General features: G+C 47.3%; 2 protein-coding genes across 2 annotated transcripts; both read left to right on the top strand.

The window, feature by feature from the left end:
* Nucleotides 1–5540: 5540 nt before the first annotated feature.
* LOC131728666 (protein S100-A13-like) lies at nt 5541–9107 on the top strand. Its single transcript, XM_059019653.1, has 3 exons — nt 5541–5671; nt 8254–8412; nt 8848–9107. Exons 2-3 carry the CDS (start codon nt 8284–8286, stop codon nt 8980–8982), a joined length of 264 nt encoding a protein of 87 aa, XP_058875636.1. The 5' UTR covers nt 5541–5671; nt 8254–8283; the 3' UTR covers nt 8983–9107.
* Nucleotides 9108–10007: 900 nt separating this feature from the next.
* On the top strand, nt 10008–15819 carry LOC131728665 (protein S100-A1-like). The gene is made up of 3 exons (XM_059019652.1): nt 10008–10274; nt 12817–12938; nt 15326–15819. Exons 2-3 carry the CDS (start codon nt 12819–12821, stop codon nt 15470–15472), a joined length of 267 nt encoding a protein of 88 aa, XP_058875635.1. The 5' UTR covers nt 10008–10274; nt 12817–12818; the 3' UTR covers nt 15473–15819.
* Nucleotides 15820–16027: the final 208 nt, after the last annotated feature.

Raw genomic sequence — 16027 nt, 5'->3', positions numbered from 1 at the left:
AGAATGCAGATAGCAGAATGCAGAGAGCAGGGAGCAGAATGCAGAGAGCAGGAAGCAAAATGCAGAGAGCAGAATGCAGAGAGCAGGGAGCAGAATGCAGAGAGCAGGGAGCAGAATGCAGAGAGCAGAATGCAGAGAGCAGAATGCAGGGAGCAGAATGCAGAGAGCAGGGAGCAGAATGCAGAGAGCAGGGAGCAGAGAGCAGGGAGCAGGGAGCAGAATGCAGAATGCAGAGAGCAGGGAGCAGAATGCAGAGAGCAGGGAGCAGAATGCAGAGAGCAGAATGCAGAGAGCAGGGAGCAGAATGCAGAGAGCAGGGAGCAGAATGCAGAGAGCAGAATGCAGAGAGCAGGGAGCAGAATGCAGAGAGCAGGGAGCAGAATGCAGAGAGCAGAATGCAGAGAGCAGAATGCAGAGAGCAGGGAGCAGAATGCACAGAGCAGGGAGCAGAATGCAGAGAGCAGGGAGCAGAATGCAGAGAGCAGGGAGCAGAGAGCAGGGAGCAGGGAGCAGAATGCAGAGAGCAGAGAGCAGGGAGCAGAATGCAGAGAGCAGGGAGCAGAATGCAGAGAGCAGGGAGCAGAATGCACAGAGCAGGGAGCAGAATGCAGAGAGCAGGGAGCAGAATGCAGAGAGCAGGGAGCAGAATGCAGAGAGCAGAATGCAAAAAGCAGAGAGCAGAGAGCAGGGAGCAGAATGCAGAGAGCAGAGAGCAGAATACAGGGAGCAGAATGCAGAGAGCAGGGAGCAGAATGCAGGCACACCGGTTCAGAAAGACTGTCGTCAGCTTAACCATTGTTCAGTGGCAGAGCAAGCACGGGTTGAGAGCAGGAACAGCACAGCTAAACAGACCTGCTGCATTTAGACATATATATATATATATATAATATATATATATATATATATATATAGAATGAAACTGGTATGAATATTATAATATAGATAGACAAATATGTTGTGCATATGAAATTATGTTCTAATGCATTTTCCATAGCTTACCCTGGTTTGCCATGTTTTGTAATATACATTGCCTGACCTCTCTGTGCTTTACAATGCTTCTCTATGCTTTACCACACCTCTCTGTGCTTTACAATGCTTCCCTATGCTTTACCATACCTCTCTGTGCTTTACAATGCTTCCCTATGCTTTACCAGACCTCTCTGTGCTTTACAATGCTTCCCTATGCTTTACCAGACCTCTCTGTGCTTTACAATGCTTCCCTATGCTTTACCAGACCTCTCTGTGCTTTACAATGCTTCCCTATGCTTTACCAGACCTCTCTGTGCTTTACAATGCTTCCCTATGCTTTACCAGACCTCTCTGTGCTTTACAATGCTTCCCTATGCTTTACCAGACCTCTCTGTGCTTTACAATGCTTCCCTATGCTTTACCAGACCTCTCTGTGCTTTACAATGCTTCCCTGTGCTTTACCAGACCTCTCTGTGCTTTACAATGCTTCCCTATGCTTTACCAGACCTCTCTGTGCTTTACAATGCTTCCCTGTGCTTTACCAAGTTTTCACTGTGCTTTATTACCCTGTGTTGTGCGTTTACTGTGGGAAGCTGTTATAAGGAGTGTGACGAACACTAAACTGCTTGCCTCATGGAAACGCATGGACTGCTAAACCTCACCTGTACCAACGAAAATAGCAATCAAGCAATTATTCTTTCCCAGGTAATCATTTTAGACCCTTGCATCAGAAAAGTGCCTCAGTCAGCTGTATCCCATATCACGAAACTTTCCATTTCACTGACACAGCAATTTAATACAAAGCTGTTACTTTAGACTTATGTATTTATGTATTTATTTTGGTGTGTTGAAATATATGGCTCATTCACAAAGCTTTTCCTCATAAAAGTGGTTATACTCTGCATTTACCATAGCTTACCCTGCTTTACCACACCTCTCTGTGCTTTACAATGCTTCCCTATGCTTTACCAGACCTCTCTGTGCTTTACAATGCTTCCCTATGCTTTACCACACCTCTCTGTGCTTTACAATGCTTCCCTATGCTTTACCACACCTCTCTGTGCTTTACAATGCTTCCCTATGCTTTACCAGACCTCTCTGTGCTTTACAATGCTTCCCTATGCTTTACCAGACCTCTCTGTGCTTTGCAATGCTTCCCTATGCTTTACCAGACCTCTCTGTGCTTTACAATGCTTCCCTATGCTTTACCAGACCTCTCTGTGCTTTACAATGCTTCCCTATGCTTTACCAGACCTCTCTGTGCTTTACAATGCTTCCCTATGCTTTACCAGACCTCTCTGTGCTTTACAATGCTTCCCTATGCTTTACCAGACCTCTCTGTGCTTTACAATGCTTCCCTATGCTTTACCAGACCTCTCTGTGCTTTACAATGCTTCCCTATGCTTTACCAGACCTCTCTGTGCTTTACAATGCTTCCCTATGCTTTACCAGACCTCTCTGTGCTTTGCAATGCTTCCCTATGCTTTACCAGACCTCTCTGTGCTTTACAATGCTTCCCTATGCTTTACCAGACCTCTCTGTGCTTTACAATGCTTCCCTATGCTTTACCAGACCTCTCTGTGCTTTACAATGCTTCCCTATGCTTTACCAGACCTCTCTGTGCTTTGCAATGCTTCCCTATGCTTTACCAGACCTCTCTGTGCTTTACAATGCTTCCCTATGCTTTACCAGACCTCTCTGTGCTTTACAATGCTTCCCTATGCTTTACCAGACCTCTCTGTGCTTTACAATGCTTCCCTATGCTTTACCAGACCTCTCTGTGCTTTACAATGCTTCCCTATGCTTTACCAGACCTCTCTGTGCTTCCCTATGCTTCCCCTGGCTCTGTCTGTACTTTATTAGATGTAGTGTTTCAGTATATACGGGCCCTTCACCGATTCAGATGGCAAAGGACGCACTCAAACCATTTGTATTTCTTTTGAGGTAGAGAACAAAAGAAAGAGAGAAAGAAAGAAAGAAAGAAAGAAAGAAAGAAAGAAAGACAACTCAATATAAAAAAAAAAAACAATAGCTGTGCAAAGCCCCAGCAGTAGCCGGTGACTCACTTTGACATACCAGGCGCTGTGTTTAGTTCTCTCAAAGCAGACCCAGCTGTATTTAACAGAGACTGGAGCCCCCTCATTATACAAGCATCACAGTATGGGTGTGATTGTTTTACAGTAGAGTTTGTGGAGTGGGATCAGGAGCTGTGTAATTATCTTCCAGCACACAGACAGACAGATCCAGCTAAACACAGACTGCCCTGAACCACTCATCAGACAGCTGTGTCTCTGCTTACAAACACACAGCCATTCTCAGTGGTGCTTTGCAGTCTGTAAATTGGGATGCATTTCAGACGAGTTTCGTAGGATTGCATGGCAGCAGCTCCTGAATTATAAATGTTCGGATGCTGTTTTGTAATGCTTTTTCTAGCCCTGAAGATAGATCGTTTTTTTAATGGTCACAAATTCCTAACAAGTGGAACAGTAGAGACTCTGCTGGCATTCAGAGGGATCATTGGCCATTAGTAAAGCATGGGATGCAATTCTAAATAAAGATGAGAATCTAATGGAAAAACACACAATGATTTGCCATGTTTTTTTAATAGGCTTTACAATGCCTCTCTGTGCTTTACAATGCTTCCCTATGCTTTACCAGACCTCTCTGTGCTTTACAATGCTTCCCTATACTTTACCATACCTCTCTGTGCTTTACAATGCTTCCCTATGCTTTACCAGACCTCTCTGTGCTTTACAATGCTTCCCTATGCTTTACCAGACCTGTCTGTGCTTTACCATGCTTCCCTATGCTTTACCAGACCTCTCTGTGCTTTACAATGCTTCCCTATGCTTTACCAGACCTCTCTGTGCTTTACAATGCTTCCCTATGCTTTACCATACCTCTCTGTGCTTTACAATGCTTCCCTATGCTTTACCAGACCTATCTGTGCTTTACAATGCTTCCCTATGCTTTACCAGACCTCTCTGTGCTTTACAATGCTTCCCTGTGCTTTACCAGACCTCTCTGTGCTTTACAATGCTTCCCTATGCTTTACCAGTCCTCTCTGTGCTTTTTACTATGGGAATCATAGGGAAGCATTGTAAAGCACAGAGAGGTCTGGTAAAGCATAGGGAAGCATTGTAAAGCACAGAGAGGTGTGGTAAAGCTTAGGGAAGCATTGTAAAGCACAGAGAGGTCTGGTAAAGCATAGGGAAGCATTGTAAAGCACAGAGAGGTCTGGTAAAGCATAGGGAAGCATTGTAAATCACAGAGAGGTATGGTAAAGCATAGGGAAGCATTGTAAAGCACAGAGAGGTCTGGTAAAGCATAGGGAAGCATTGTAAAGCACAGAGAGGTCTGGTAAAGCATAGGGAAGCATTGTAAAGCACAGATAGGTCTGGTAAAGCATAGGGAAGCATTGTAAAGCACAGAGAGGTGTGGTAAAGCATAGGGAAGCATTGTAAAGCACAGAGAGGTATGGTAAATTTTAATAAACATGACAAACCAGGGTAAGCTATGATAAATGCAGAGTGTAACCATGGGAAAAGCATGGGGGGGGGGGGGGGGGACTGCAAAAATACACTTTTATAAGGGTTGCCTTGACACTGAACAATGGTTCTGCTGACTGGACTCTCTCCAGAGCGGTGCGCCTGCACGCTGCTCCCTCAGACGAGACGATCCTGAGATAAGCGCGTGCCGGCAGGGCTGAGCTCCCACGCTCCCGCTGCACACTCAGCGACCCCACTGCACGAGAGCCACTGAGACACAGAGTCAGCCACGCCGCGAGAGCGGAGCAGGAACAGAGGGCAGGGTCACGCAGGACCGCACACGCACGCCCACTTCAGCAACTGGGGACCCTTTTTCTGTCCGTCTGTCCCGCTTATCAGCTCTGGCTAAAATTTTTTGCATCGCCCTGTAGAATGAACTTATTTTCGCTGCATAAAGTGACATGAAACCTGCTGAATAAGGTCACGTTAACATATTGAATTACATTTGTAGTTTTTCATATACTTAAAGAAAAACAGACAAAAATTGAAATATGTGACATTTTGAAATCTAACACTTAGAGGGAGCAGGGCAGGGCTGTTGCAGAGGGGCAGGTGGGGGGGGAAGGGGGGCAGGGCTCTTGCAGGGGGGCAGGGCTCTTGCAGGGGGGCAGGTAGGGGGGAGGGGGGCACTGAGAGGTAGCAGGGCAGGGCTCTTGCAGGGGGGCAGGTAGGGGAGGAGGGGGAGGGGAAGGGGGGCAGGGCTCTTGCAGGGGGGGGAGGGGGAGGGGGCAGGGCTCTTGCAGGGGGGGCAGGTAGGGGAGGAGGGGGGCAGGTTTCTTGCAGGGGGGGCAGGTAGGGGAGGAGGGGGAGGAGGGGGAGGGGGGAAGGGCTCTTGCAGGGGGGGCAGGTAGGGGAGGAGGGGGAGGGGGGCAGGGCTCTTGCAGGGGGGGCAGGTAGGGGAGGAGGGGGAGGAGGGGAGGGGGAGGGGGGCAGGGCTCTTGCAGGGGGGGCAGGGAGGGGGGGGGGAGTGTGTTTTTGTTTTTTTTATCAGCGCTTGAAATGGAAAAAAAAATAAACAAGTGATTTTCCGCTTACCTCAGACATTCCGAGGTAATTCCTGGTTTTGGGAGACGAGTATAAAGCTGGAGCTGGGGCTGCACTGACGGCACACGGACTTGTTAAGACTTGCTGCTTGGTGCTGTCGACTCTCTCAGGTGAGTGCATTTCAGGTCTTTCTCTGTCATTCTGCTCCTCAGCCTTTTCCAGCTCCTATCGGCAGATCTTGCATTCAACGCAGGCCAGAACACAACATCTTTGCATTGTTTTGCATTTGTCTGTAGGGTTAAAACAACGTCTCAGGGCTGGATATAAGACTCCCACTGCAGAACAGTTTGAACCACTCCTGGTTTCACTAGGAGTTTTTAATAACGCACACCTGAGCTTGTCGCCTAGACACACTGTGGCTAATCAAGCTCCTAGTAAAACCTGGAATGGGTGAAACTGCTATGCAATAGGGGTCTTATTTTGTGTGTGTGTGTGTATAATATATATATATATATATATATATATATATATATATATATATATATATATATATATCTTATTTTGCACTTAGTAGCGTTGATAAAAATGCCCTAGTGTAACTGATTCAGTAATTTCAGTGTTTTAGGAATGACACAGATTGAAGGCCAGGCTAGTGCACTGCTCAGCTCAGCTGAAACTTATAAAAGTTTACTGTGGTAGTTTTGTAGTTTTCCCCCCATGCTTCATGCTTTTTGGCTACACTGCATTTACCATAGCTTTCCCTGGTTTGTCATGTAAACTAATATGCTTTACAATGCTTCCCTATGCTTTACCAGACCTCTCTGTGCTTTACAATGCTTCCCTATGCTTTACCACACCTCTCTGTGCTTTACAATGCTTCCCTATGCTTTACCAGACCTCTCTGTGCTTTACAATGCTTCCCTATGCTTTACCAGACCTCTCTGTGCTTTACAATGCTTCCCTATGCTTTACCACACCTCTCTGTGCTTTACAATGCTTCCCCATGCTTTACCAGACCTCTCTGTGCTTTACAATGCTTCCCTATGCTTTACCAGACCTCTCTGTGCTTTACAATGTTTCCCTATGCTTTACCAGACCTCTCTGTGCTTTACAATGCTTCCCTATGCTTTACCAGACCTCTCTGTGCTTTACAATGCTTCCCTATGCTTTACCAGACCTCTCTGTTCTTTACAATGCTTCCCTATGCTTTACCAGACCTCTCTGTGCTTTACAATGCTTCCCTATGCTTTACCAGACCTCTCTGTGCTTTACAATGCTTCCCTATGCTTTACCAGACCTCTCTGTTCTTTACAATGCTTCCCTATGCTTTACCAGACCTCTCTGTGCTTTACAATGCTTCCCTATGCTTTACCAGACCTCTCTGTGCTTTACAATGCTTCCCTATGCTTTACCAGACCTCTCTGTGCTTTACAATGCTTCCCTATGCTTTACCGTGCTTTCACTGTATTGTATTACACTGTGATTTTACTCTGGGAAACTCTTATCAGGGGAGTCATGGTTTCTCTCCTGACTGCTCCAGCCCTTTTTGGTGCTTTTCTTTGTTTTTATTTTTCTAGTTGTTTTATCACGAAGGGACAGGTTCTCACAGGCATTGTATCCAAATAGCGCTTAGCTTCACTTTGCTGTGGCCAAAGCAATCCTAAAACAAACCAGAATCCCTGTTTACTTGAGTTTTCAGTAACTCTGCTCTCAAATTCTTAAAAGCATGAAGAATCTGGAGCTGACTTGAAGAACTAAACGAAGCGGGGATCGAAACTGTTCTTGAACTTGGTTAAAAAGTGTCTAATGAGAATCGAGCTGCTTTTAAAGCGGGAGCTGTTTTTAACCGAACAGGAAAATGATCCGATTAAATCTCGGAGCAGTAATTGAACGGGAACAAACAAATGGAAAGAAAGGTCACTGAAGCTGACCTGGATGGTTAATAAGTAACTGTTTCTCCTGGGAGGGAAACTGTGAGAGCAGTTATTCCAAGCAGAGGATCAATACAGCTTTAAAAAAAAAAATCATGTTCAAACTAACTCATTTAGCTAGTTTCGTACTGCTTGACTTTTCAATTATCTGCAGGCACCAAAGCTTTTGAGCGTTCCTGGCTCTTAAAACTAAATCACGTCCCCATTGAAACTACTGGCAGCAGATCTCACACTAAAAGTGTCCCCCAATAAAAGCACAGCACAGTAATAAAGCATAGAGAGGTGTGGTAAAGCATAGGGAAGCATTGTAAAGCACAGAGAGGTCTGGTAAAGCATAGGGAAGCATTGTAAAGCACAGAGAGGTCTGGTAAAGCATAGGGAAGCATTGTAAAACACAGAGAGGTCTGGTAAAGCATAGGGAAGCATTGTAAAGCACAGAGAGGTCTGGTAAAGCATAGGGAAGCATTGTAAAGCACAGAGAGGTCTGGTAAAGCATAGGGAAGCATTGTAAAGCACAGAGAGGTCTGGTAAACCATAGGGAAGCATTGTAGAGAATATGGTAAAGCATATTAATAAACATGGAAACCCAGGGTAAACTATGGTAAATAGAAAGCATGACCATGGGAAAAGCATGGGGGGGGGGGAAACAGCTAAAATGCAGTGCAGAAATCCAGGGATCTACATTTATAGGGTTAATGTGAGAATTCCTAGAGTTGTGTTTGGTTGAGGAGTCGCTTGTCACTCCTGGGTGGTAGATTCTCTCACGCCTGGAAGGTGTCCTGTCCGGACCCAGACTCAGGGACTGTCCCATCATCCCCCAGGGCTCCCGAACCACTCTCACCAGTAACGCAATGGAGGCTGCCATCAACACCCTGGTCAACCAGTTCAAGACCTTCGCTGGGAATGATGGGAAGGACGAAACGCTGAGCAAGGAGGAGTTCAAGAGCCTGGTGACATCACAGCTCCCCACCCTGGTCAAGGTACCCATCCTCCCTCTCCCCCTCCCCTGTCACAGCTCCCCACCCTGGTCAAGGTACCCATCTTCCCTCTCCCCCTCCCCCTCCCCTGTCACAGCTCCCCACCCTGGTCAAGGTACACATCCTCCCCCTCCCCCTCCCCCTCCCCTGTCACAGCTCCCCACCCTGGTCAAGGTACCCATCCTCCCTCTCCCCCTCCCCTGTCACAGCTCCCCACCCTGGTCAAGGAACCCATCCTCCCTCTCCCTCTCCCCCTCCCCTGTCACAGCTCCCCACCCTGGTCAAGGTACACATCCTCCCCCTCCCCCTCCCCCTCCCCTGTCACAGCTCCCCACCCTGGTCAAGGTACCCATCCTCCCTCTCCCCCTCCCCCTCCCCTGTCACAGCTCCCCACCCTGGTCAAGGTACCCATCCTCCCCCTTTTTCATTGTTTTCCAGAATGGCAGTGACCCCGCAGTAATCGAGGGGCTAATGAACTCATTGGATCAGAACAACGACGGGGAGTTGACCTTCATGGAATTCTGGCAGCTGATTGGCCGGCTGGCGAACAAGCTGGGCGGCTACAGCCAATAGGGACTCGGAGCTTCCGGAATGGGGCGTGACATCGCGGTGTATTATTGTTGTCATCTGTGTTCAATTCTTTTTATGTCATGTATTTGGGATTCTAAATAAATATAACTTGTGTGAAACTTTACAAACATTGTCCGCTGTTGTCTTTATAGATATTGAAGCTGAATCTGAATCTCTAGAGTGCAGATCTCAGAGCTAACAGCTCAACAAAGTGTAATAAGCACAGTGACAGCATAGTGAAGCACTGTAGAGCACAGAGAGGTCTGGTAAAGCATAGGGAAGCATTGTAAAGCACAGAGAGGTCTGGTAAAGCATAGGGAAGCATAGTAAAGCACAGAGAGGTATGGTAAAGCATAGGGAAGCATTGTGAAGCACAGAGAGGTCTGGTAAAGCATAGGGAAGCATTGTAAAGCACAGAGAGGTATGGTAAAGCATAGGGAAGCATTGTAAAGCACAGAGAGGTATGGTAAAGCATAGGGAAGCATTGTAAAGCACAGAGAGGTGTGGTAAAGCATAGGGAAGCATTGTAAAGCACAGAGAGGTGTGGTAAAGCACAGGGAAGCATTGTAAAGCACAGAGAGGTGTGGTAAAGCATAGGGAAGCATTGTAAAGCACAGAGAGGTGTGGTAAAGCATAGGGAAGCATTGTAAAGCACAGAGAGGTGTGGTAAAGCATAGGGAAGCATTGTAAAGCACAGGTCTGGTAAAGCATAGGGAAGCATTGTAAAGCACAGAGAGGTGTGGTAAAGCATAGGGAAGCATTGTAAAGCACAGAGAGGTCTGGTAAAGCATAGGGAAGCATTGTAAAGCACAGAGAGGTCTGGTAAAGCATATTCATAAACATGGCAAACCAGGGTAAACTACGGCAGATGCAGAGTATAACCATGAGAAAAGCATAGGGGGGAAAACTGCAAAAATACTGTAGTAAACTTCACATAGCAGCGAGATCACGACATGTTTGTCCGTGAATCCACCGCATAGCTACAAGCGCTGCCAAACCAACACCCCCTTTCCTGTCGCTGTATTTGCCTGGAGAATTCCTCCATATCCCGGTTTTTCGACAGACACACCCCGGAGCCTGCCTCAATCTCAGTATTATACAGCCCTAGATATTTGATCAACTTCCCTGATATTAAAAGTTGGGATTGAGCGAATCTGAAAAATAAATAAATAACTAAAAAATAAAAAGAAAACTAAAATCGCTGTATTAGCGGTAAAGGTGTTTACAAAGCCTGCGTAACGCGCTGGTGACGTTGATATTAAACTGTGCTGTGCGCGGCTCCGGCTGTACAGACGGTAAGTTAAAAATAGTTTATTTTGTCTGTTTACGAACCCATATAATTTAGGACTGTGTTTACAGTACATACGACAGAGGGCAGGCAAGAGATAAGCGTGTAATTAATGTTTTAATAGCCGGCTGGATTAGAAAGCCGTGGGTACAATTATAAAAGTTCGCCATTGTTAAAGCACAGCAAAGTGTAATAAAGCATGGTAAAGCATAGGTATTATTATTATTATTATTATTATTATTATTATTATTGTTATTATTATTATTATTATTATTATTATTATTATTATTATTATTATTATTTATTAGCAGACGCCCTTATCCAGGGCGATTTACAATCGCAAGGTATGCATTGATAATAATATAGCGAGGTATATGGTAACGCATATTAATAAACCAGACATCCGGTATTTTTTGCTCCATGCGTTTCCCATGGTTATACTTTGCAGTTACCATAGTTTATCTCTCTGTGCTTTACAATGCTTCCCTATGCTTTACCACACCTCTCTGTGCTTTACAATGCTTCCCTATGCTTTACCAGACCTCTCTGTGCTTTACAATGCTTCCCTATGCTTTACCACACCTCTCTGTGCTTTACAATGCTTCCCTATGCTTTACCACACCTCTCTGTGCTTTACAATGCTTCCCTATGCTTTACCACACCTCTCTGTGCTTTACAATGCTTCCCTATGCTTTACCACACCTCTCTGTGCTTTACAATGCTTCCCTATGCTTTACCACACCTCTCTGTGCTTTACAGTGCTTCCCTATGCTTTACCAGACCTCTCTGTGCTTTACAATGCTTCCCTATGCTTTACCACACCTCTCTGTGCTTTACAATGCTTCCCTATGCTTTACCAGACCTCTCTGTGCTTTACAATGCTTCCCTATGCTTTACCAGACCTCTCTGTGCTTTACAATGCTTCCCTATGCTTTACCACACCTCTCTGTGCTTTACAATGCTTCCCTATGCTTAACTACACCTCTCTGTGCTTTACAATGCTTCCCTATGCTTTACCAGACCTCTCTGTGCTTTACAATGCTTCCCTATGCTTTACCAGACCTCTCTGTGCTTTACAATGCTTCCCTATGCTTTACCAGACCTCTCTGTGCTTTACAATGCTTCCCTATGCTTTACCAGACCTCTCTGTGCTTTACAATGCTTCCCTATGCTTTACCAGACCTCTCTGTGTTTTACAATGCTTCCCTATGCTTTACCAGACCTCTCTGTGCTTTACAATGCTTCCCTATGCTTTACCAGACCTCTCTGTGCTTTACAATGCTTCCCTATGCTTTACCAGACCTCTCTGTGCTTTATAATGCTTCCCTATGCTTTACCAGACCTCTCTGTGCTTTACAATGCTTCCCTATGCTTTACCAGACCTCTCTGTGCTTTACAATGCTTCCCTATGCTTTACCAGACCTCTCTGTGCTTTACAATGCTTCCCTATGCTTTACCAGACCTCTCTGTGCTTTACAATGCTTCCCTGTGCTTTACCAGACCTCTCTGTGCTTTACAATGCTTCCCTATGCTTTACCAGACCTCTCTGTGCTTTACAATGCTTCCCTATGCTTTACCATACCTCTCTGTGCTTTACAATGCTTCCCTATGCTTTACCAGACCTCTCTGTGCTTTACAATGCTTCCCTATGCTTTACCAGACCGCGCTGTGCTTTACAATGCTTCCCTATGCTTTACCAGACCTCTCTGTGCTTTACAATGCTTCCCTATGCTTTACCATACCTCTCTGTGCTTTACAATGCTTCCCTATGCTTTACCAGACCACGCTGTGCTTTACAATGCTTCCCTATGCTTTACCAGACCTCTCTGTGCTTTACAATGCTTCCCTATGCTTTACCAGACCTCTCTGTGCTTTACAATGCTTCCCTATGCTTTACCAGACCACGCTGTGCTTTACAATGCTTCCCTATGCTTTACCAGACCTCTCTGTGCTTTACAATGCTTCCCTATGCTTTACCACACCTCTCTGTGCTTTACAATGCTTCCCTATGCTTTACCAGACCACGCTGTGCTTTACAATGCTTCCCGTACAGTCAATCGTTTCTCTTTGTAAAACAGCATGGAGTAAAGCTGTTTACTTTTCCTGTATGTTCGATGTGCAGTTATACCTGCAACTCCACTACAAAATAAAACTTGACTGGAATGGAGAAATGCCTCCATGTACAGTATGTGTGTGTGTGAGAGGGGGGGGGGGGAGAGGAGAGAGGGGAGAGGGATAGATGTCATCAGAGGTTTGCTTACCCCAATGTGTGCAAATATACATACGCTGGGGATTTAAACTGTTGACGACAACTTTGCTGTGCTTAAGCATGTGTTGATTTCTTTATTCTTTCTTGATTTATATATGAAAAAATCCACCCGATTTTTTTCATTAAATAATTCTACATGATTTTTTAAAAAAAGCATTCACCCGAATTTGGAAAAAAACATTTCACCTGAAAATCAGACGCCCTATGTATAGTGTATTTAACCCGGTATGTAATGCTGTAAGTATACTGCATACTGAATGTCTCTCTGTGTGTCTTCCAGCCATGGACAAGGCCATTAAGACCCTGGTCACAGCGTTTCAGGATTCAGCCAGAGGGAAAGCGGAGCTGGGGAAGGACGAATTCAAGAATCTCATCCGTACGCAACTGTCAAACATCCTGACGGTGAGAGAGAGAGAGGAGAGGAGAGGAGAGGAGAGGAGAGGAGAGGAGAGGAGAGGAGATAGGAGAGGAGAGGAGAGAGTGGACAGAGGAGAGAGGGGAGGGGGGAGAGAGAGGGACTGAGGAGAGAGTGGACAGAGGAGAGAGGAGAGTGGGGGGAGAGAGGGACTGAGGAGAGAGTGGACAGAGGAGAGAAGGAGAGTGGGGGGGAGAGAGGAGAGGAGAGAGGGGGACTGAGGAGAGAGTGGACAGAGGAGAGAGGGGAGGGAGGAGAGAGGGACTGAGGAGAGAGTGGACAGAGGAGAGAAGGAGAGTGGGGGGGAGAGAGGAGAGGAGAGAGGGGGACTGAGGAGAGAGTGGACAGAGGAGAGAGGAGAGTGGGGGGAGAGAGGGACTGAGGAGAGAGTGGACAGAGGAGAGGAGGAGAGTGGGGGGGAGAGAGGAGAGGAGAGAGGGGGACTGAGGAGAGAGGGGAGGGAGGAGAGAGGGACTGAGGAGAGAGTGGACAGAGGAGAGAAGGAGAGTGGGGGGGAGAGAGGAGAGGAGAGAGGGGGACTGAGGAGAGAGGGGAGGGGGGAGAGAGAGGGACTGAGGAGAGAGTGGACAGAGGAGAGAGGAGAGTGGGGGGAGAGAGGGACTGAGGAGAGAGTGGACAGAGGAGAGAAGGAGAGTGGGGGGAGAGAGGAGAGGAGAGAGGGGGACTGAGGAGAGAGTGGACAGAGGAGAGAGGGGAGGGAGGAGAGAGGGACTGAGGAGAGAGTGGACAGAGGAGAGAAGGAGAGTGGGGGGGAGAGAGGAGAGGAGAGAGGGGGACTGAGGAGAGAGTGGACAGAGGAGAGAGGAGAGGAGAGAGTGGACAGAGGAGAGAGGAGAGTGGGGGGAGAGAGGAGAGGAGAGAGGGGGACTGAGGAGAGAGTGGACAGAGGAGAGAGGGGAGGGAGGAGAGAGGGGAGGGGGGAGAGAGAGGGACTGAGGAGAGAGTGGACAGAGGAGAGAGGAGAGTGGGGAGAGAGAGGGACTGAGGAGAGAGGGGAGGGGGGAGAGAGAGGGACTGAGGAGAGAGTGGACAGAGGAGAGAGGAGAGTGGGGGGAGAGAGGGACTGAGGAGAGAGTGGACAGAGGAGAGAGGAGAGTGGGGAGAGAGAGGGACTGAGGAGAGAGTGGGACTGAGGAGAGAAGGAGAGTGGGGGGAGAGAGGAGAGGAGAGAGGGGGACTGAGGAGAGAGTGGACAGAGGAGAGAGGGGAGGGGGGAGAGAGAGGGACTGAGGAGAGAGGGGAGGGGGGAGAGAGAGGGACTGAGGAGAGAGTGGACAGAGGAGAGAGGGGAGGGAGGAGAGAGGGACTGAGGAGAGAGTGGACAGAGGAGAGAAGGAGAGTGGGGGGGAGAGAGGAGAGGAGAGAGGGGGACTGAGGAGAGAGTGGACAGAGGAGAGAGGGGAGGGAGGAGAGAGGGACTGAGGAGAGAGTGGACAGAGGAGAGAAGGAGAGTGGGGGACTGGGGAGAGAGTGGACAAAGGGGAGAGGAGATAATTATGTTCCCCTGTGAACAGGCTGGCTCGTGTGGTGACGTCTGGCCAGGAAGTAGACAGACAACAGTGCTGAGATTGAAGCGCGGGGCGCGTTTTAATAGTAAACAAGAAGAGCGGACAAAACAAAACACTTCAAAGAAAAACGGCACGATGGCCGAAACAGACAGACACTAAAAAAACAAACACGGTGAGACAATCCCAAAAACAAGTAAGGTGCTGATTTAGTTCAGCACGAGGAGCAATTGCAATTCTTCCTTTTCTTTAATTCACCTCCCGACTCTCGTTCTCTCCTCACCGAACACCCAACCCCGTGTGCGTGAAACATGGCTGTTTCACTCGATCATTCAATCGAATCTCGGCACAGTCTGCACGTGAAGTGATTGTGCAATCCCTGTGCCTAAATACAAATCTACATTTGAAATCCCCCGTGCTACACCACACCACTACCTACATACAAACAATAACTCCACACATAAAACATAAAATACGCACAGGAGCAGCCCGCCACATCCCCCAACTCATTTTTGATGATGAAACACTTTTGTCTACCAAACCCCTTTCAGTGTGACCCAGTAGTACCAGTCCTGTCTCTCAGATCCCCTGTGTACTGGCAGTCCATGAGTGTAGAATACCTGTGTGTGTCTCTCCCCTCCCTCATGCCCCTGTGTGTGTCTCTCCCCTCCCTCAAGCTCCTGTGTGTGTCTCTCCCCTCCCTCACGCCCTGTGTGTGTCTCTCTCCTCTGTGACGCCCCTGTGTGTGTCTCTCCCCTCCGTGACGCTCCTCTGTGTGTCTCTCATCTCCCTCACGCTCCTGTGTGTGCCTCTCTCCTCCGTGACGCTCCTGTTGGTTTGTTTCTCAGCACACAAAGGATGACGAGGCAGTGGCAGACATGATGCGCCAACTCGACTCCAACAAGGACGGGAAGATCAGCTTCAAAGAGTACCTGGACCTGATCGGAGAGGTCGCCCGCTGCCTGAGCCAGCATAGACTGTCTGAGCAGCACTGAGACACTGCACTTCCATCTCACTGCATTTCAACCTGCCAGCTGCTTCACCACACCTCTGTGCTTTACAATGCTTCATCATGCTTTACTAGACCTCTCTGTGTTTTACAATGCTTCCCTATGCTTTACCAGACCTCTCTGTGCTTTACAATGCTTCCCTATGCTTTACCAGACCTCTCTGTGCTTTACAATGCTTCCCTATGCTTTACCACACCTCTCTGTGCTTTACAATGCTTCCCTATGCTTTACCAGACCTCTCTGTGCTTTACAGTGCTTCCCTATGCTTTATAATTGTAAGTCGCCCTGGTTAAGGACGTCTGCTAAGAAATAAATAAATAATAACAATGGTGTCACTGTGCTTATCAGACTTTGCTGTACTTTTACTGTGGGAAACTTTTATCAGGGTTACCAATGGGGTGCAACAGTCAAAAAGATCCCTGCATTCCTTACAAGTAAAGGAAGTGGGGAACCTTTTAAGTGCTGCACCGCTGTTTTAAAGTACAGTATCATTTGTGAAATCAATGGCTATGGATCAGGCACTAGGTATAAACATTTGAA

The sequence above is a fragment of the Acipenser ruthenus genome, unplaced genomic scaffold (genome assembly GCF_902713425.1).
Source record: "Acipenser ruthenus unplaced genomic scaffold, fAciRut3.2 maternal haplotype, whole genome shotgun sequence".
NCBI classification, from domain to species: Eukaryota; Metazoa; Chordata; class Actinopteri; order Acipenseriformes; family Acipenseridae; genus Acipenser; species Acipenser ruthenus.
The sequence above is the reverse complement of the archived record's forward strand: the minus strand, read 5'-3'. Positions and strand labels throughout refer to the sequence as shown.

Bases quoted from the DNA above. Each gene is read 5' to 3' on its own strand.
- LOC131728666 (XM_059019653.1), top strand. From the start codon at position 8,284: ATGGAGGCTGCCATCAACACCCTGGTCAACCAGTTCAAGACCTTCGCT. The intron at 8,413-8,847 runs GTACCCATCCTC...ATTGTTTTCCAG, and splicing joins AGCTCCCCACCCTGGTCAAG to AATGGCAGTGACCCCGCAGT.
- LOC131728665 (XM_059019652.1), top strand. From the start codon at position 12,819: ATGGACAAGGCCATTAAGACCCTGGTCACAGCGTTTCAGGATTCAGCC. The intron at 12,939-15,325 runs GTGAGAGAGAGA...TTTGTTTCTCAG, and splicing joins AACTGTCAAACATCCTGACG to CACACAAAGGATGACGAGGC.